Below are 22,148 nucleotides of genomic sequence, written 5' to 3'. Positions count from 1 at the left end.
CTCAGTTGAGGATCTGAGGTGGGTGGTGGCACAGGGTAGGGTGGGGTGGGGTGGGGTGGGGTGCAGTGAGGTGGGTGGGGGCGGCAGCAGGGTAAATAAACCATTACGGCACATAAAATAATTACACACATAAAAATATTCTAATTTATATTTTATTGCATTATGAAAATACATTTGGCAAAGTAATCTAGGCTCCAAGTTGAAATAAAAGAAAATTCTGAAGAGTGTACTGATTTTTAAAATGTGAAATAGATGTATTCTAACCAATACATACTAGCACTCTTACTAGGCCAAAACCCAGTAAACCTAATTTTTATAATTCCATATGAAATTACAAGGTGTTTTGCATTCATTCATTTTATGATTAGCACAAATCTTGAGAACTGACCCTCATTTTATCAAAACCAATGTTAAATTCCTGTTCAGAAGACAATTTGAAACACCACCGAAAATTTTCAATTCCTTTGGTTTTATAAGTTGCATTTTCATCCTTACCATGTTACATTTTTTCATAATCAAACATTGTAGCAGCTTTAGATTCTGCCCAAGTACCTTTAACTAGTATATTACATTTACATTATTTGAAAAATCGCTGATTTTACAAATGCAAAAATGCATAAATACATGCCTATCTACACCGGCAAAACAAAATACTCTGAATCTCAATGCTTTTAACAGGCCACACTTTCTGGCCGAGGATTTCTGGGATGCCTTTCCAAGCCACAAGGCCTGGCTGGCAATTTCACTGCTCCAAAACACACTTCTGAAAGATGTAGTTACAATAAACTCTAAGCAGGTTAAATTTATCTAATAATCAACATTTAAAATATGACATTTTCACTACTTTTGCTACATTTTTCAGAACTGAAAATATATATTTTTCAAAAATGTACAAGGATATTTTCACTTTTTAAAAGGGAAAAGTGCTAAAAACATAATACATCTCTCTCTCTCTCTTTCCTCATCAGAATCTTCAAATTTTTTTACATGTTGGGTTATAGTCTAGAGAACAGGTAAGTAATCTGCTCAAGGTCAGAAACAAAGTATCTTTAATCACTGAGGTCTCCATTCTTCATTTAGATCTTTTAACAGGACTTTGCTTGATGTACGTTAAGAAACATGCGTAAAATCAGACTTTTAAAAATTCGTAAGTGAATCAGTTATTATTAGAATTGACATTTTCATTAAGCAAAGTCTGTGTTAAGTGCACCTATGAATACTTGTGGAAATTTACTTCCAAATGGCCATCATTATCTAAAACCAGCTGAACAAGCTTTCCCAATTTAACTACAGAAGTATTCCACCTACCCTAAAGATATTCCATGAGCATTCTACAATTATCTGTATAAACAGCAACAAGTTTGATCTATGATCAACATATGAATATCTAATAAATATTAAAACTATTAAACTATAGATTAAACTGCAGATCTCTCATAGAGTTAAGTGATGTCATTTTGGTACATTCACCATTATTGTACTTTATTTAATAAAGAAATACATTTGCCCTTGCAAATACAGCAATTGCAAGTTTACAAATAAAACCACAGACCTCAAAGTCATAATGCTAAATCTTCAACTTGTAACCAACAAAAGTAAATCAATTTGTTTACAAATGGTCCATGGCACTACAATTAAAATAAAAAATATCAAAGGTCACAGGATCTTAGGTAGGTTTACTGACAATTTCATAAATATTCAAAAGAAAATCTCAAAATTTCTAAACTTAAATTTGCTTCATTGTAACATTTTTGAAAAATTTTTTAAAAATTTACATGTTTAATTTTTCTCCCCTCTTGGATATAGTAAATCAATATTCAGATTTTAACTATTAGACATAGTCATAAATATATCATCTACCTGTTGTGAACTTGACAGTCAAGTCAGTCAGTAGTATACTATCCTACAAACATAAATGGATCCAAATAGTTTTGGTATTTATAGTCATGACGATTTAAGTAGTCAAAACGCAAAACTTGTGGTTGCCCCCCAAATCACCCAAAAGCATATGATACAGTGTCAGAAACTGTTTGCATCAGTTTTAGAAGCCCATCTGTGTATTTCAGGTATCTGAAACTTAAAAAAGGGGGATTCTTCCATATTTTGATAAAAATGTACTCGAATATTTCATAACATTAATATTTATTGCTTTATATGAATACTGTATTGAAAGCCCAAGCATTCAATTTACACACAGAAATTATACAATTATATACCGCTTCACAAAGGCAGTGAACACATTACATTCTACAAAATCTACTTTACAGAAATTTAAAAACTCTAAATATCAAAAGGTACAGTTGAAGAAACAGGTATAAATTTGGCAGCCAGTAATTTTGACAGGGAAGTTGCAGTTTGCATGACTTTAAATATGTAAATTTGAAAATATTGAATTTAGAGTAATCATTGTGCTTTGTGTTGATCTGAAAAATATAACACTGGCTGTCGAAGAAGCATGTTCAAAAATATTTAATTCACTCCAAAATGTCATACAAATTATGGTGGTTTCTATGCACCCCTAAAGCTTCAGTCATTTAGCTCAGGTACATACTAAAGTAATATATTAATTCTTCCAGTACAGTGGTGTTTCATACCATTGACATTTGCATACTCTAGAATAATTTAGAAAGACACGTGTAATATTCACAATGTTCAGAAAAGCAAGCAAAAGGTCAAGGAACCTGCTTGGTTCTTCTGAGATGGTCTCATATCAGCTTCATAAACATTCATTCTACAAAATAGTAAGCTAACATTTGAACACAATTTCCAAGATAAAGCATATTTTCTCATAAATAATGAAGTCTTTTTCTCAGGCACCTCAGAAGTATACAAAAGAATTTGAGTTTGAACAGATCTCTTGGAATGTGTTTAACCTGGTATTTCAACAGACTTAAGATTTCCAGGGTTTCACAAGGGCCAGATTTTATTTCAATTACTCAGAAGAGAAAGAAAATGTCTTCTGAAAGAGGTGAACTCAATCATTACCAATAGAAAAAGTATCCACTGTATTCATCTCTTATAGAAACAGAAAAATATAACATTTCCCCCCTTAGAATAATATATATATATGTATGTATATATGACTTAAAGTTCCATAGTACGTAGCCAAACAATAAAATCTGGAAACCAGCATGAAACCCTATAATTCACATGTTAAAATGTTGAAACTATGACCAAAATATGAAAACTGCTAAAGCTATCAGAAAGAGACAAGACAAAAAGCTTCTTGCATATGTATAAACTAAAAGTGATAATCTCAAAAAACTTTTCAAAATTATAATTACCTTCCAGTTTAAAAACTTTAATCCTAAATTTAAAAAAAAAAAAAAAATCTATACACAAACCACTGATTTGCCCAGACCAAAAAAAAGAAAGAAAAAAAGAAAGAAAGAAAAGTCAGCGGTAAGGTAAGCAGGACCCAGAGGAGCTGATATTCACAGTTCTTACATGTACAACTCTTTCAGGAATTATCCATAAAGTACTTTATTTTACAACCTGCTTCTCTTGTAAAACTAAAGGTCCACTTTATTACATAAAAGTTTTATACAGTGTTAAAACCAGAACTGTATGTAAAATACTGCATCTAAATGTTTCTAAATAGTTAGTCTTGTTCCATTGGTTCATCGGTGACTTCTGTGGCTTCATCATCATTTTCCATGGATGATTCTGAAAGAATCTCTCCAGTTTTACTGGAATTGGATCCTACTAATTCTTCTGTTTCACGGCAGTCAGAAGAACCACTACTTACAGGGCCTTCGTTTTCACCACCTTCAGAATGTAGTAAATCTTTCTCAGCTTGAGACACATCAGATTCCTCCATTTGATTATTTTCCTCAGAAGTCTCTTCATTCACAGTTAAGGCATCATCAGATTCTTTTTCTTGATTTTTTCTTTCTGGGATCATTTCTCTTGATGTCATAAAAGACTCTAAAAATAAGCAAATGTTGTTGTAGTTAAATTTTATTTTCAAAATACCTCCACAGTTAAGTTTCATGAATTCTGATATTCTATAGTTCAAATCACATCCCCTGAAATTCAGCAGCAACTACATACAGGTGGGAGAAAAGCCCAACATCAGCATTATAAGGAGTTCCATTATGTAAAATTCTTTCACGAAAAAAATGAAGTACAAGAATTTGAGGATCTCCTTACTCCACCCTTTTACAGATGGTCTCTAAATACCTTCTTCTTCCTCTTCATCCTCTTCTTCATCCTCTTCTGTACAGTGCTGCCGGGTACAACGGCTTTCTTTGTCTTTATCCTGAGATGAAGATGATGCTTCTGTTTCTTCTACCATAACTGAAGAAATTTCACTGGAAGTTGTCTGACTGGCTGTTTCTCTGACTTCACTTTCTTTGTCAAACCTGAGTCTTTTTACCTCATGCCCCTCAGCTTCCACAGCATCTTCATCTGGATGTTTATTTTTCAAAGGGCTCACTGAGGAAACTTGTGATTCAGATGTCGAAGAGTCACTGTAAATGTTTTTTTAAAGTGTCATTAATAAGATTATTTTCCCCATCTTCTACATCCCCATTTTTAAGGTTAAATAATGTTTTAAATTGTATTTTAGTGTCAAAGTTAAATTATAACACCTGAGCAAAGAAAAACACAAGAGAATAATTTCAAGGTAACCTAAACTGTTTGATGAATAATTCCCAGGAGGACTCAGAAAAGCTGTATGACCTTTCTGTGCAATTCTCCAGTAAGTTAAATATTCTCCTACAATAAACCCACAAGTCTTCCATACACACATACTCTCTAAGTCCTCTCCCTCAATTAGTCTTCCTTCCCTTAAAATGATACAGAAAATTTGAAGATAAAAATAAAAGGTGTCCTTTTATGAACTACAGTGAGAAACGATTCACAAAACCAATTTATTTATAAAGATCTTTTCTCTTTTCAAGTAACTTTCAGAAATAACAAATAAAATGGATCATATCTACTTTACTTTTAGACCCTACATAAACAGTCTCCACAAAGTAGCAATTTTAAAGTCTTGTCTGTGTCCACCTTCAACATTTGCTACACCTGCAAAGAAAAGCCAGTGCTCCTATAAACTGCATGAAAACCTTGTTCTGTCCCTCAGAACTTATAAATAGTGATAAGTCTTGATGAAATGTTAACTTTTAATAAATATAAAACACATACAAACCTGTGATTTTTCTCTTCATTTTGCTGCAAATTTGTCTCTTTGCTGTCTGTGCTCTCAGGCAACCCATTTGTTGTCATGGGGGCCGACAAAGAAACCTTTGGTCGATTAAGTGGCCTAGGTGTCCCAGGCCCATTTATATTAGACCTATAATAAGATAAATGAACATCATTTCTTATTTTTATAAAAAGTCATCCCTCTTAAGGTATGCTGATGTGAACATATCACAGAAGTATTTGCTTCAACTTTGTTTTCAGGTCCATGCCTTACCAAATTAACTAATTCTATGTAGTTCATCCTATAGTATCCATAAAACGCCCAATTTTTAGAAAGTACACTAAGCCTGCTACTCAAAATCAGGACAATGCAAAATCTGTAGGTATCAAAAATCTAGAATCTCACCTCTCAGTATAGCTTGGTGAATTTCCAGGAAACATAACACCATTCATTCGATTTAAACTATTGGAATTGTTTTTCCTATAAGAAAAGAAAATATACTTGTGGATGACTTGTTTTTTTTTTTATTTTATTTTAGATGGAGTCTGGCTTTGTCACCCAAGCTGGAGTGCAGTGGTGCAATCTCGGCTCACTGCAACCTCCACTTCCCAGATTCAAGCGTTTCTTGTGCCTCAGCCTCCCAAGTAGCTGGGATTATAGGCGTGCGCTGCCACACCCGGCTAATTTTTGTATTTTTAGCAGAGACGGGGTTTTTTGCCATGTTGGCCAGGCTAGCCTCGAACTCATGACCTCAAGTGATCAGCCCACCTCGGTCTTCCAAAGTTTTGGGATTACAGGCGTAAACAACCACACCCCCTTTTTTAAAAAAAATAACGAGAATTAGTTCATGTTAAGAGTGCAAGGATCCATGATTCCACCCAATGCTCCCCGCTCAAGATCTTATGGGGTAGATGCCATTTGAAGCAAAGGGAGTGTGATGGTTGATCCTGGTATAACATCAGGAGCTTTAAATCCTGAAAATGTGGGGTTGCTCCTCTTGGGCCAGCAGTTTGCCGTTGCTGCTAAGTTTGGAAACATTTGTGGTGATAGCTGCCTAATAATGGGGTGGCAAAGTACACCCCCAAACTCAAAATATTTCCCCAATGTCTTTTTAACCATTGTTTTTTTCTCCTCAAAGACTGGGATCTCAGACACAATGGCAGGTAGAGCAATGGAGCCATCCATGCACTGATCTAGAAACATTCTCACAGCATAATAGGTTGTCATCTGTGCTTTCTTGGCAACTAACTTGACTTGCGTAGCTTGCGCAGAGGGGATTCAAACTCTCCAAAAAGAAATGTGAACATTAATTCTCCGACCCACGGTCTTGAGCTGATCCAGTCTATGGCTGATTCTGCATTGTAGCTCATTAGCAGATCAGCACTCTCACCATGTGAAAGTCTTCCAATAGATGCCATCATTGCCTTGAATCGTCTCTGAACTTGGAGACTGCTGGCGCAAATCTTATCACTTGATCCAGCGGCAACACCTATCAAAAGGTCACAGCAGTGGCGGAGAACTGATGACCTCTCAAGGGCAATAAAGTTAGGCATATCTTTGAATCCGCTAGCACAAGGAGTATCCATTTCCTTGTTCTTGTTCTCAACCACAATATTAGACCTCTTGCTCACACCAACACTCAGTGATGTCTCGTGTAACCCATCAAATACAAAACACAAGAATACTAAACTGGGGGTCACGGGGTGGAAATGAGATTTATGTGCCGGGTCTAGCATAGACTTGGCTGCTTTTTTAATGTCCTTAACATCCCCAATGCTGGGTTGGGGTTCCAATGCATCCAGTGGATACTGTCTGCTTTTCCCGGATAGCTCAAAACTTCCTTGAAGGTCAGGGAGCCCACTCCTGTCCATTGCGTCATCTGTTGGTCTGTGAGTCCTTTCTTAGATGAGACATTGTGGGTGATTGGTTCCGACTTAATTCTTTCATTTTGGTAAGAATCATGGGTCTAAAAGATCTTTTGTAAGATCTGTCACAGACCCAAACAAAAAGACTGTGAGAATTAACACAGGCATACAATTTAAGAAAAGAATCCATTATTAGTCACTATGACTTGACTCTGCACTTCTTTACCATTTTTCCAAAATACCTCACACTCATTAGGAAAACAAAACATATTCTGTTCATAAAGGAAATTTTTATCTCATATATATATATTTTTTAATAGTTTTTCTGTCAAGAAATATAGTATGGGATTATTTTAGTATCTTATTTAGCAACGTAAGTATATTCTTGAGAACATTCTAAAAACAAATTGGGCTGGGTGTGGTGGTTCACACCGGTAATCTCAGCACTTTGGGAGGCTAAGGTGGGAGGATCACGTAAGCCCCCAAGAGTTTAAGGCTGCAGAGAGCTACGATCACTCATCACTGCAGTCCAGCCTGGGTAACTCAGTAGTCTATGAAAGCAGAGTCAGATTAACCTTAAACCAATGGTTCTCAGCAGGGGACAACCTCCCCTCTCTGCCTTTCACATCTCCAGGGGACATTTGGCAATGTCTAAAGATATTTGGAGGGGAACACTAATGGCATAAATGGGTAGAGGTCAAGGACACTGCTAAACCTCTTATAATCCCCAGGACACCCACTCACAATAGAATTATCTGGCACAAAATGTCCATAGTTCCAGGGTTGAGAAATTGTGTCCAAATTTAATTCTTACTTTGCCATATATAAATCTTGACAACTGGAAATATTTTCCATCATAAAGAGAAAAGCCATCAAGTAACTATTCCAAACATGGGAATTATGCCCTAGAGATACCCTGGAAAGGCATCTAGAATGGCATCTCAGGGACATGGGTGCCACCACAGTATGGAAATCCAACAATGTTAAAATTACAGTAAATCACCAATCGTTTTAATCCAAATCTCTTTACCAGAAAAAACATACAGATGATGTTATCAGTAATATTCTACTTTGGGGACTGAATGGTAGGTTCACAAGTATGTTATCACACTTAATTACATATAAAATTCAGTCTGTTTTAAGAATAATGTATTAGAAGCAATAAAATGATTAAATATAGTAAATAATATACTAGAAATAGAAAAAATATACTTACTCTGAAGAAGGATAAACACAGCTAACAACCATCACATTCTGCAATAACAAAAATCAGTGATTTAGTATGAAGAAAAGTACTACAACATAAAGTTTAATCATTTGTTTCTAAAATCACTCTGGTGGGTTAAATTTCCATTGATTCTAATTTTGCTAATGAAGGAAAATAAATGGTTAAAAATGAAAACTGGTAAAACAAAAACTAAAACAATTACAAAGGACCAAAAGAGAATATCCTACTCAGCCACTGATTTTTTTTCCTACTTATTTTTTGTCCTAGTTATTCTAGACCCCTAACATCATATACTATATGCAGTAGAGGAACTAAGCTCAGATGGAATCAACAAAGATGTTGAGAGATTGAAGTACTTAGGACACATGTAATTGATTTTCCTTACAAAGCAACACCCAATCCATAGCCTGTTATGTTGCATCATATATCCCACAGAAAGACTCAAACCTTTTTTGTAATATATTTATATGATCTTCCTGGTAAAAATAACTTTACTAATATTCAGTGTTCGCTGAAAGTTTATTATGAGTCACAGTAAGTGTTCTGCATTTAATCCCCTTCATAGCCCTATTATTAACCACATTTTACAGAGGAGAAAACTGGCCCAAGGTCACACAACTATGAAGCACTGCAACCCTGATTTAAAGGCAGGGCACCTGATATGACTACTGTAACATATTGCTTCTTTATCCAAAGATCTCAAAAATGTAATTATTACAACTCCTGGAGCTGAAAAATAAGTACTGATGAGCCATCTCAGTTTCCTGGCCTTTGGGGATATTATTCAATTGAGTGTACAGAGGATCAACAAAATATATTAATCCAGTATGGCCTCAAGAACTATTGTAAATCACTATGTAATGGTTTTTGATTCCTGTTCCCAGGGTAAAATAAAGTGAATTTGAACCAGATCCTTAAATGAACACTGAAGTGTTTTTGGACCAATCATCAACTGAAAATTAGAACCCATTAGTCCAATCTTGGTTCTCACAGGGCTCCTTCATTTTTCACTCAAGACAAGTCAGTATCTTACTTTTCATTCCCTTAAATACCTTGAGTCTTTGTTCTTCACACCATTTCCTTCTTTTTTTTTTTTTTTTTCCTGAGACAAGAGTCTCGCTTTGTTGCCCAGGCTGGAGTGCAATGGTGCCATCTCAGCTCACTGCAACCTGCGCCTCCTAGGTTCAAGCAATTCTCCTACCTCAGCCTCCTGAGTAGCTAGGTTTACAAGTGTGCACCACCACGCCCGGTTAGTTTTTGTATTTTTTGCAGAGACAGGGTTTCACCATGTTGGCCAGGCTGGTCTCGAACTCCTGACCTCGTGATTCACCCACCTCAGCCTCCCAAAATGCTGGGATTACAGGCATGAGCCACCACACCAGGCCCACACCATTTCTTTTATTCAGAATACCCTTCCCTTATTCTAACACTCCCTCAACCCCCTCCACACACAAACATTAATGTTTATCTCTAAATCTGACCTGCATGTTTCTACTCAATACCTCATTTACATGCTTGGCACCAACAAGTTTCCCAAGTTATGTACCTCTGAACTCCAGAATTGGGAAAATGAATTCCATGGGTAAGTTTATAAAACGCTCTATAAAGTTAAAATAGCAATTATAACTTCTCAGAACCTTTAATAAGTTGATGTACACTATGAATTTCCAAGAAATAATAAGCTGCTTTCCCCCAAACTTCAATGATCAACACACAAACCCTCCTCTACCCGCTCCTATTAAATTTCTCCGTAAAACATAGAATGCAATTTGGAAAACAATTTGGGAAACTCAAGGTAGGCTAGAAAACATATTTCAAGAAGTGGTACCTGAAACGGATCTTACTCAATGTTCTTTTCTGAAATAAAAGCTATTACACCACAGCATAATATAATTCCAATAATAAAATAAATACCTTTTCTACTCCTCTGAGAAATTTGTCTGTTCCTGTATAGTTTCTCCTTGGATCCGTTAACAATTCACATAGTCGCTGAATAGTAAAAGGGATACTGCAAAAAAATATAATTTTACAGTGTGAGATCACTGATAATCAAGAGAACTAGGAACATTATTTCTTTTGCTAGGTAAAGCTGTATCTACTCACCCATGTGTTAAGCTACAAAAGAAAATGCTATAATAGGGAAATAAACGGATGAGTCTTTTAAAAGTAGACAATAAAATAAGCATACCTTTCTATTTAACAAAAAACCAACTCTCCCTTCCTTTAAAAAGCAATAAAGGCAGGCGGGGAGAGGTGAATGGCTAATGGGTACAAAAATATAGTTAGGCCGGGCGCGGTGGCTCAAGCCTGTAATCCCAGCACTTTGGGAGGCCGAGACGGGGGGATCACGAGGTCAGGAGTTTGAGACCATCCTGGCTAACACAGTGAAACCCTGTCTCTACTAAAAAATACAAAAAACTAGCCGGGCGAGGTGGCGGGCATCTGTAGTCCCAGCTACTTGGGAGGCTGAGGCAGGAGAATGGCGTGAACCGGGAGGCGGAGCTTGCAGTGAGCTGAGATCCGGCCACTGCACTCCAGCCTGGGCGACAGAGCGAGACTCCGTCTCCAAAAAATAAATAAATAAATATATATAGTTAGATAGAATGAATAAGATCTAGTATTTAATAGTACAACAGGTTGACAACAATAATTTATTGTACATTTTAAAATAACTAAGAGTATAAGTGAACTGTTTGTAACACAAAGCACACATAAATGCTTGAGGTGATGGACACCCCATTTACCCTGATGTGATTACGCATTGTATGCCTGTATCCAAATATCTCATGTACCCCATAAACATATAAACCTACTATTTACTCACGGAATTTTTTTTAAAGCAACTTAGAACACCCAAAATCAACAGAAAGCTTCAAAACTGAGGAAAAAATTTTTATGTAATATTCTAAATCCTGATAATTTGATTTGTGTTACAACAGAAGTAACACAAATAATAATCAAGCTGGGGTTTATTTAATATAGAAAATTTTCCTCAAGTATTCTTCTGCACTGAAAGGTTTCTTTAAAATGTTCACACAAAACCACAAATAAAGTATTTTAAATGCGGTTCTGCTCCATTATTACAATTTCATATATAATCTACACGTTTAATCCAACTTAAAATATACACAATATTTATTTAACTTTACCGAATACTTTCACTATACTTCAATTTTTGCTTGATCGTAGTAAATACAAAACTGATATAAGTTGGAACTAAAATCATTTTATAAATATTTTTAAGTTTTGAGCTCATGTAGCTATTAGCATTCATAAGTATTACAAACTGAATAGAACAGCAGTTATGAGCACGAGGTACGACAAATGCAGCTAAGAAGTACAAACATAAATCTTCAGACTTCAGTGTCTGCCATACCAATCTATTTATTCTCTTTAATGAAAAGAATTATAAAGCCTCAAATTAATAGTTAACATTCACAAAGGTCTTCACTTTTTATAGGCAGTGTGACACAGAATTTTCTTCCACCACAAGGTATATCAGCTAGTTATAATGCCAGAACTCAAACCCAGTCTAACTTCAAATCTCATGTCCTTTCCACTGTACCACACATACTTTACAAAATTATAGTTATTTATTTTCTAACTGGATAAACTACATTTGGTTCTAATATTCTTTGTGTCAATGCTATTCTTATGTTCAAAGTATAACGTGCAAAAAATTCTGAAGATGCTTAAAGTACATGTTATTGATAGGAGAACAAATGTTTTTAGATAAATTTGAGAGTCCAAGAATCAATCTTTTGTCTCAAACCTAAAATCGAATCCAAACCTAAAAGTGAGAAAACCGTTTTACCAAAAGACAAGGCACAGAATAAAAGATTCAATGTTTGCCTGAAAACACAAACATTCAGAAGCAACTAGAAATTGCTCTGGGTTTCTGAGGAAGAATACTTTTTTGCTTTTGAAAATCTACTCAGAGTGAAGTATAATGTCAAAACGAAGAATCCCTTTAAATGGGGAAGTACAAAGCACACCAACAGCATTATTAATTATGAAACAATAAGCTTACACATCTTCTGTTTCATTCCTATAAAGACAACACATAATTGGAAATCTATAGCTAATACACAAAACTCCACTTTTAAAATGTTTAAGCATTTTCCGCATGTATAACAAACAGTGTCAGTTTCTCAACTGTCTGTCCATGAAACCCAGTATCATCGTGGACTTCGGAATGTTAGTGGTATAACTCACCTTAGCTCCTCTTCTAGTTCACTGCTCTTCAAACCTTACACACACACCACATCTAAGCTATTTTCCTCATTCATCACCCCATAGTGACACTGTAATTAAAAGTTTATTATTCAAAATATACAAAATCGCACCAACAGTTTGGGTATTGAACAAGTGTTTGGGTATTCAAATAGTACTTAACTGAAAAATACTGTCTAGTCGTTATGCTTTTTCTTCCAACTAAAATTCTTTCCCACATTAAAACCTAATGTTTTCTCACTAATTAAAATTACTTTTAACAGATGAGTATTTTAAAACTTCTTGTTTAACAACATTTACACTGAATGTTTTGGCTAATTTTCTTTAGAAATCTAAGTTAAATTGTAGCCAATTATTAATATTTTATGTGTTGGTTAATATTAATACTGCTTTGGGAGGGGGGGTATGTGTTTACATAGCAATGCTAGCAATAACAGCCTATGATAAAATGAGTTTAAGTTCTTAGACAATTTCAGAAACTTTTTTCAAATGACTGTTATTTCAAAAAGTAAAAGAAGCTTTTAAAAGTCATTTTATCAAGTATCCAATAGATGGCACTGAAATGTCACACAACACTTCCTTTTCTCACATGACAGTCTAAAACCCAACCAAACACTTCCTGCAAATCAATGTATCTACTGGAAATATTAGCATGATAAATGAATGTAACAACAGCATTGAAAGGTCTTTTACATACACACTGTACTTTTAAACTTATTCCATACATATAAGAGCCTATTATAAACTAGAAATACCAACCTTGCTCAACAGCACAGTGGAAAGACATGTAAACAATTACAATTGCAGTAATAAATAACAACGTTGTATAGAAAGTGCCATGGAGACAGAATAAACTGTACGCCAAGCTTAGTAGGCATGACATGGGGAAAACAATTTGAGGTAGGCCTCTAAAAGGAGGCACAAGAATAAACCAGATAAGCCAGTACAAAATGAATGCATTTGGTATGAGTATATGAAAGCTCTGCTCTCTGATACTCATCCATTAGACATAGCATACAAAATAGTTTATTCTAACTTCTGAAAATATTAAGACTTTTTCCACACCTACTAAGAAAAGCAAATATACGGAGAGGAGTGTTAAACACACATGCCACTCATTCTCAATGAAAAGTCTGAACTGAAATCCTTAAATTTGGTGGGGAGTGGTGACCAGATGTTCATTAGCAAAGGTATACTGTAAAACAAAAAGCTTTGGGCCAGGCACAGTGAGGCAGGCGGATCCCCTGAGGTCAGGAGTTCAAAACCAGCCTGGCCTATAGTCCCAGCTACTCGAGAGGCTGAAGCAAAAGAATTGCTTGAACCCGGGCAGTGGAGGTTACAGGTTGCAGTGAGCCGAGATCGAGTCACTACACTCCAGCCTGGGTGATAGAGAGATTGTCTCAAATTAACAAAAAAAAAAAAAAAAAAAAGCAGCATCTGGCTTTACTCTGCAGATATATCATCTGATTTATTCATGGTAAAATGGAAAACTAAGAAGATAGAAGGAACTGAAAAAAGGACATGACTAGATAGCAGCTCAAATTTTTAAAAACTGTGCCTACAACATCCAGTAACATTTTTTTTAAACCCTCACACACACATTAAGGATCCACCTTTGCTAAATATATACATATTTTAACACACACACACCACACACACACACACACACGTATGTTACCCCACTAGGAGACCTTACTCAAACCAAATTTACCTAAGTCTTCATGGGTCTTATGAGTCTTGTCTGAAAACAAGGGTTCTAAACAAGTACACTTTAAAGATTATCATGACGACTAAATATGACATAATGTATATGGCGTATTAAATCATCTAACAGTGCCTAAAATATTTTAGAAAGCTCAATAAATCTTGGTTCTTATTGTCATCATTCCGTCTACTCTTTGACAGAGATTGTGGGAAGGCACAAATGGTCCAAAGACCAACAAAACCAAAAGTACAGCTCTGTCTTTAAAAATATTCCCCTTAATTCCAAGGAAAACAACTAACCCTAATTAATAGGATCGTACATTTTACCTTATATATCTTAATTTGAATGCAAGCTGTCCCAATTTATTTATTTATTTATTTTTAAGCAGAAGTCTTGTACACCTAAAAGCTACGGAAATTCAAATACCAAGAAAGTTGCTGAATATCAGGGAAAGACATCTCAACATAAAGTAGCAATTCAATGCTATTTTTTTAAAAAATAAAATTTAAGTCGTAAGGCTAAACACTAAAGAAATAATGTCCTAAGTATGTATTTTAACCTAAATTTCTATAAAAGTACTAAGTTGAAAAGAAGGCACTCAAAAAATAAGTGCACACTTCATTCAGACTCTTAAGAAAATCAGTTAACTATCTTAACTTTATATTATATAAGCAATTTTTCAACATGAAAAAGACAAAGGAAGGTAACATGTAGCACAGAGGCTATTGGAGTAAAAAGCTAAAGAAATGACCATAAAAATCCAACATCCCACTAAAAAAAAAAGTCAAAACAGTCATTCACTTTCGTTTTACCCATGTATATGTAGATTTTACTGTCTTTTCTGACTAAATGACATTAGTGATGTCTTAGTTAACATAAATACTGATTTAAACTTAACCAACTTCATGGAAACTAATATCTCTATTATCAAAGACTGAATAAGTTCATAATTTTGTTTACACCTACAAAGTCTTACAAAAGTCAGAAATACCATTAGAATAATGTGATATTAGCTTTACTTGAAGCAATATGCTCTTTCTGTACTCAGGCTTTAATATTTACATAAACATACACATTCATAAATATTTATATTTACGAATTTTGGGTTAACGAGTGCTGCAGACACTAGTTTACTTACATCATTGGGGTTCCTTATCATTATTAAAAGAGGCGAAATTAGCCGGGGGCAGTAGCTCACACCTGTAATCCCAGCACTCTGGGGGGCCAAGGCGGGTGCATCACCTGAGGTCAGAAGTTTGAGACCAGCCTGGCCAACATGGCGAAACCCCGTCTCTACTAAAAATACAAAAATTAGCCAGGCGTGGTTGATGCACACCTGTAATCCCAGCTACTCAAGTGCCTGCAGCAGGAGAATTGCTTAAACCCAGGCAACAGAGCAACACTCTGTCCCCACCAAAAAAAATTCATACACATATAATTTTAAGCCTCAAATCAAATGACAGATTTCACTTATTTTTTGAGATGGTGTCTCGCTCTGTCACCCATGCCGGAGTGCAGCGGCACAATCTCGGCTCACTGCAACCTCTGCCTCCTTGGTTTAAGCGATTCTCTTGCCTCAGCCTCCCAGAGTAGCTGGGACTACAGGCACTTGCCAGCACACCCGACTAATTTTTTGTATTTTTAGTAGAGATGGGGTTTCACCATGTTACCAAGGATGGTCTCGATCTCCTGACCTTGTGATCTGCCTGCCTCAGCCTCCCAAAATGCTGAGATTACAGGCATGAGCCACCGCGCCTGGCTAATTTGCCTCTTTTAATAATAATAAGGAACCCCAATGATGTAAGTAAACTAAAGTCTGCACCACTCCTTAACCCAAAATTCATCTATAGCAATTGTCAAAACTTTTAACAAAGTTAATCATCTCTTGGAGTTCCTATAGTATGAATTGTTATTTTATTTGCATTAAATATAACTAGCAAGAAAACGTTAATTAACTTCTGTTATTTTCAATTTTTAAGTTTATTAAAGAGAGTATCACATCAAGCCATGTTACCACTAGACAAGACCAGGTGGGGAACAGTAAGGAGGGGTGGTTACATAATAATGCCAATTCTCAAGTAATTATCCTAAGAGAAAGAAAGGGGGTAAAGAAAAAACAAGTAGGGGGGGGGTGGGTGTGGGTTTGTGTGAGAGAGACAGAAATCTGCCACAAATAAGTACATTTTAACTAATATACTCAACAAACACACAAATAATTAACAGCACAACCACCTATTTTCCCCAGTCAATTAGGGAGCACAAAAATCAGGAAGCAATAAAGTGGATCAACAGTGTCAGACAAAAAAGTAATAAATGGCTAAAGAACCATTCTCTCAGTCCCCAAATTATCTGGAGCTAACCGTAAAGCAAACCACACACAAACTGAAAATCAAATGGCAGTTATGTTTTATTCTACAATCCAGATTTTGGAGTACAAAAGTCTCATATATAACTTTAAAAGATCACGAGCAATACTCTCAGCTGTGACTGACTGTACTTGCCTAACAGATGATATAAAGATTATTAGGTATCAAAAAAGTTTCCACTTTCCAGACCTCCTCATAAATATATAAGAACGCTATTTTAGTCTACTATTCACAGAGTGAGGAGGTGGCCTACTTCAGAGAGGTCTTAGAGATAACAGCATTGACAAGAAAGGGTCAAGACTTGAGAGATTAATTTACTTTTATATTCATTATTCTTTCATTTTGAAAAATTCAGAGAACATAAAATGGTATCTTTTAAAACTTCCAGGAATGTAACTTACACGCTCTCTATTCCTCAAAATGCCTCTTCATGTATATGCCATTATAGGAATGAACCATTACCTATTAGCAATTCCTAAATTATATTCATGGTCTCTGTAATAGGAAGAGGATTTTCATAAATGGCCCTGGTTTGAGTAAACCCGTATACTGTTTTTTATTATAATCCCAATCAGAGGGCATAAAATGGTCTTTTAATTGACCATTTCATTAAAATTTTTAGTTTCATTCATTTTAATTTTTGGTGTTTCTCAAACTGTAACTTCAGTTTTGGAGAGTAGCTATAATCCATCTTTTATGAAATTTTAAAGTTCCAAAGTAATTTTAAAAGACAAGAAAATGACCAAAAAAAAAAAAAGAAAAAAAGAAATTAAGCATTCCACTGTGATTCTTCTATGCCTCAATACACAAAATACAGATATAAATACACTTTTATTCTTTTATTTTTTTTTTCTAGTGCCCAGTTACTCAATATTTATTCTTTTCTTTACTCATTCATCCATCCATCCATGCATCTAGTCAATCCATACTTGTCTGTTTGAGAACCTACTATATTCAGGCACTCACTCTTCTAGGCCTTGTTTGGAAAAGCCTGTTACCCCAGCTCTCCAGAAGCTTATAGTTCAGGATATCAAGTAAACAAATGCATGGACAATTTCCACTTCAAAGAGGGAAAAACTTGTACTCTGGCCGGGCGCAATGGCTCACGCCTGTAATCCCAGCACTTTGGGAGGCCGAGGCAGGCAGATCACAAGGTCAGGAGATCGAGACCATCCTGGCTAACACGGTGAAACCCTGTCTCTACTAAAAATACAAAAAAATCAGCCGGGCGTGGTGGCAGGCGCCTATAGTCCCAGCTACTCTGGAGGCTGAGGCAGGAGAATGGCATGAACCTGGGAGGCAGAAGTTGCAGAGAGCTGAGATTGCGCCACTGCACTCCAGCCTGGGTGACAAGAGTGTCTCAAAAAACAAACAAACAAAAAACCCCACTTGTACTGTGATAATACACTAAAATAATTTAGAAAATGGATAATCTTTCTTATAGGAAAATACTAGGAAGCATTTAATATAAAACTTTCACAAATTAAAAGCAAAAATAACAAAAACTTACCAATAAGAAAATTAGCAAAAGAAAGCCAAAAGAGGATATAAAGTGCAATTCACAGAAAGGCTGTAAGTACATAAAAAGATGTTCCATTTCACTTGCAACCAAAGAAACACAAATATAGACACATATAGAGTACTGAAGAATTACAGTATCTGCACTTACTACAAATGAAAAAAGCATCAACAACCACATTTTGCTAAGTCAATTTTGCAGTATTGATAAACTGAAAATTAAGTGTTCATAAGCTAAACTAGCAATTACATTTCTACAAATTAAAAAAAGCAACAATGTGGCCGGGTGTGGTGGCTCACGCCTGTAATCCCAGCACTTTGGGAGGCCAAGGTGGGAGGATCACCTGAGGTCAGGAATTCGAGATCAGCCTGACCAACATGGAGAAACCCCATCTCTACTAAAAACACAAAAATTAGCTGGGCATGATGGCACATGCCTGTAATCCCAGCTACTCGGGAGGCTGAGACAGGAGAATCCCTTGAATCCAGGAGGGGGAGGTTGCGGTGAGCCAAGATCGCTCCATTGCAGCCTGGGCAACAAAAGCGAAACTCCACCTCAAAAAAAAGAGGCAACAATCTATACATATATTCAAAACATGACATTCATCAACAAAACATATGTGGAAGGATGCTCACTACAAGCACTGCTCGTTAACAGCCAAAAAAATAAATGCCTACCATCAATCAGGACAGGCAAATAAAAACTTATAATCTACTCACATAATAGAAAGCAATGCAGCCATTTCAAATAAATAAAAAGATAGCTTTAAATGTACTAATATAGACATGTTGAAGCTTCTCTAAAAGGAAATTACAACTAGCATATAGCATGATTCTACTTTCATTCTTTATGTACTTCTGTAACACTGGGGATCTTTTTTAAAGCATGAACATACACCACTTTTGTAATTTAAAGATAATCTATTACAAATTGGGGGGAGGAATGTATAAGAATGGACAAACCCTCAAACTGGTGGAAAACCAACAAAATGTTACTTCTTAGTAAATATTTTTAAAAACTGTATATATAAAACGCAAAAATTGAAAATTTTAGACGTTTCAACATACCCATATATTAAAATACAGACCAAAAAAGTAAATTAAAAATAGAAAAATCTTAATGTATCACTGATTAAATAAGACTTAGATTCTGCCTGCTCAGAAAAAGTGATTCATAAACTGCCATTCTGAAAAATCAGATTTAAAAAATAGAAGTTCGGGCCAGGTGCAGTGGCTCATGCTTGTAATCCCAGCACTTTGGGACACTGAGGCAGGTAGATCACTTGAGGTCAGGAGTTCCAGACCAGCCTGGCCAACATGGTAAAACCCTGTCTCTACTAAAAATACAAAAATAAATAAATAAAATAAAATAAAATAAATAAAATAAAAATTAAAAAATAGCTGGGTGCAGTGGCACACACCTGTCATGCCAGCTACTTGACAGGCTGAGGCTGGAGAATAGCTTGAACTTGGGAGGCGGAAGTTGCGGTGAGCCCAGATGGCACCACTGCACTCCAGCCTGGGTGACAAAGACTCCATCTCTGACTAAAATAAAATAAAATAAAATAAAATAATAAAATAAAATAAAAACGGTTCAAAAATAAGTTTTAAAAGAATGCTCAAGCATTTAATGACTGCTCAAATCATTTTCTGAAGTAGGTGAATTACCTCTTTTACAGATTAAGAAATTACAAATATTTAGATTTATGTAATAAATACGTAATACACAATTACATTTATATTTTTATTATAATATGTATACATAATTATATAATACATGTATTTGTTTCTAGCCCAACTTAATGTGAAAGAACTGAAAATGGTATTTGCTATTACTAAGTCAGAATCACAAGTAAATCTGCTTACTAAGCAGCGGCATAATTTGACCTGTTTCACCTTAACTTTTATTTTTAAATGACGGCCATAATTTATTGAAATAAAAGATGAGTCACTATATCTAAGTACTATTTATATATATGTACAATTTACAAATAACCCCGAGAAGTATTCTTATCTTGAATGTATTTAGTTCAACAGTAAATCTTATGCAACATGCTTCTAAAACGTATCATGTGGCTATTTCTTGGATAAGTGCTTCTGAAATGTTTTTTTTTTCCTTTTTCTGAAAAATTTTAAAATTAAGATCGATATGGAAATATATACATATGGTTAAATACTTTCAACAGTCCAACAGGGTGCAAAGTGAAAACAGGTCTCTCCTTCCCATCCCAGGCCCCCGGGGGTAACTATAACTGATGAACCTCAAAGACAAAAGCTGTGATTTCTTCCCCCAAAGTATTTTTGTAACAGACCCAAAGTCAAGGCATAAGGGTTTGACATTTCAAGCAAAATTCTTAAACCTAAAAACAGTGGAATATGATGTAAAGCAAACCATTAACTGGATTATACTATCTTATTTTGAAATCCCATGCAATTAAATACCTAAAGAATCAAGCCATTTATGCCATCTAAAAATACAATTGAAATCCTTCAAATAATATCTAATTCTAACTATGAATTCATGGTTAGAAAAACTACAATTCATTATATTTAGCATTGTTGTTGTTCCACAGCCCAAATTAACGCCAAACTAAATATTGAATAATTCAACTTCACATACACTTCTTCCCTTCAAATAAAGGAAACCGTAAAAATACAAAGTCCTGACTGGGCGCAGAGGCTCACACCTGTAATCCCAACACTTTGGAAGGCTGAGGTGGGTGGATCACGAAGTCAGGAGTTTGAGACCAGCCTGGCCAGCATAGTGAAACCCCATCTCTACTAAAAATTAAAAAAAAATTAGCCGGGCTTGGTGGTGCGTGCCTGTAGTCCTAGCCTAGCTACTCGGGGGGCTGAGGTAGAATTGCCTGAACCCGGCAGGCGGAGGTTGCAGTGGGCTGAGATCATGCCACTGCACTCCACCCTGGGCGACAGCGAGACTCCGTCTCCAGACAAAACAAAACAAAAAACAAAACCAAAAAAAAGTCCTAAAAACAAAGAATTTAAAATGACAGAATATGAGACACAGTAACATTTCTTTAAAAATGAGTACTGCTGGGCTCGGTGGCTCACGCCTGTAAACCCAGCACTTTGGGAGGCCGAGGTGGGTGGAACATGAGGTCAGGAAATCGAGACCATCCTGGCTAACATGGTGAAACCCCATCTCTACTAAACATACAAAAAATTAGCCGGGTGTGGTGGCAGTTACTCAGAAAGCTGAGGCAGGAAAACTGCTTGAACCCGGGAGACAGAGGTTGCAGTGAGCCAAGATCGCACCACTGCATTCCAGTCTAGGCGACAGAGCGAGACACTTGTCTCAAAAACAAAACAAAACGAACAAAGGGAGTTTTACTTTTGTACAGAATATCTTTTTGGTGTTTTTAATGTTTTACAAGGGCCCAAAAATGGTTACTTGTAACTAACAAGCAAGGGGTTACTTGGGAGAGAAATGAGGATCCAAAAGTCTAAACAAAAACTCACTAAAATACTTTCATAAATTAGTACTTCATTTTAAAAGAAATGTGATTTCTCAATGATATAAAGGTTCTGTATAAAGTATGAAGACATAACACCAAATATAAAACAGGAAAGAAAAACCATTAAAATGTTTCCTGATAAATGAATGTTTCCATTGATACCTATAAAAAGGTGGTTCAAGTTTTTTAAAAGGCTGTAAATATTTTAAATAGTTGTAAGCTAAAACTCATCAAGTACATGTCACTAGAAACAAATAATTTATTCTAATGGATAATCAATCATCAACCAGACACATCAAAACTAAAAGAAAAATCTATAATCTTCTGCTAAAAATTAAATCTTTAAAACAGTATTAAGTGCATACCCATTAAATCCAGTGACAATTTTCAGTATTCTTTCCTTCATTTCATCAAAGGGAATATATTCGACATTAGGGTTGGGAGGACCTCTTGGCTCAGGAGCTGAAGTTCTGAAATCATCCATCACTTTCTCCAGTTTGAAAATAAAATAGCCTTTAAATTGGGACCACTGAATCCTATAAGCAAAAAATTAAAAAATACGTAATACCATGAGTTTTACAATTCTTGAACACAAAACACAAATACAGAAT

The 22,148-nt window shown here is 35.6% G+C and overlaps 2 protein-coding genes across 3 annotated transcripts in view; both read right to left on the bottom strand.

The window, feature by feature from the left end:
* Window positions 1-134: 134 nt before the first annotated feature.
* PPP4R2 (protein phosphatase 4 regulatory subunit 2) overlaps window positions 135-22,148 on the bottom strand; it is a 70,453-nt gene continuing 48,439 nt past the window's right edge. Inside the window, exons 3-9 of one of the 2 annotated variants that reach the window (XM_050781355.1) lie at window positions 21,903-22,073; window positions 10,154-10,247; window positions 8,228-8,265; window positions 5,552-5,626; window positions 5,153-5,296; window positions 4,183-4,472; window positions 135-3,927 (exon numbers count right to left, since the gene is read on the bottom strand). In XM_050781355.1, coding sequence (XP_050637312.1) covers window positions 3,602-3,927; window positions 4,183-4,472; window positions 5,153-5,296; window positions 5,552-5,626; window positions 8,228-8,265; window positions 10,154-10,247; window positions 21,903-22,073 — 1,138 coding nt within the window. In that variant the 3' untranslated portion in view covers window positions 135-3,601. The remainder of the gene's footprint in view (window positions 3,928-4,182; window positions 4,473-5,152; window positions 5,297-5,551; window positions 5,627-8,227; window positions 8,266-10,153; window positions 10,248-21,902; window positions 22,074-22,148) is intronic. The other variant, XM_050781356.1, reaches the window with a different exon arrangement.
* EBLN2 (endogenous Bornavirus like nucleoprotein 2) lies at window positions 5,975-8,215 on the bottom strand. Its single transcript, XM_050781359.1, is given in 2 exon segments — window positions 5,975-7,033; window positions 7,035-8,215. Coding segments are annotated over 2 exon segments (810 nt in total). The 5' UTR covers window positions 7,202-8,215; the 3' UTR covers window positions 5,975-6,390.

The sequence above is a fragment of the Macaca thibetana genome, chromosome 2 (genome assembly GCF_024542745.1).
Source record: "Macaca thibetana thibetana isolate TM-01 chromosome 2, ASM2454274v1, whole genome shotgun sequence".
Classification (NCBI taxonomy): domain Eukaryota; kingdom Metazoa; phylum Chordata; class Mammalia; order Primates; family Cercopithecidae; genus Macaca; species Macaca thibetana.
Note: the sequence above shows the minus strand (reverse complement) of the source record. Positions and strands in the feature narration are given on the sequence as shown.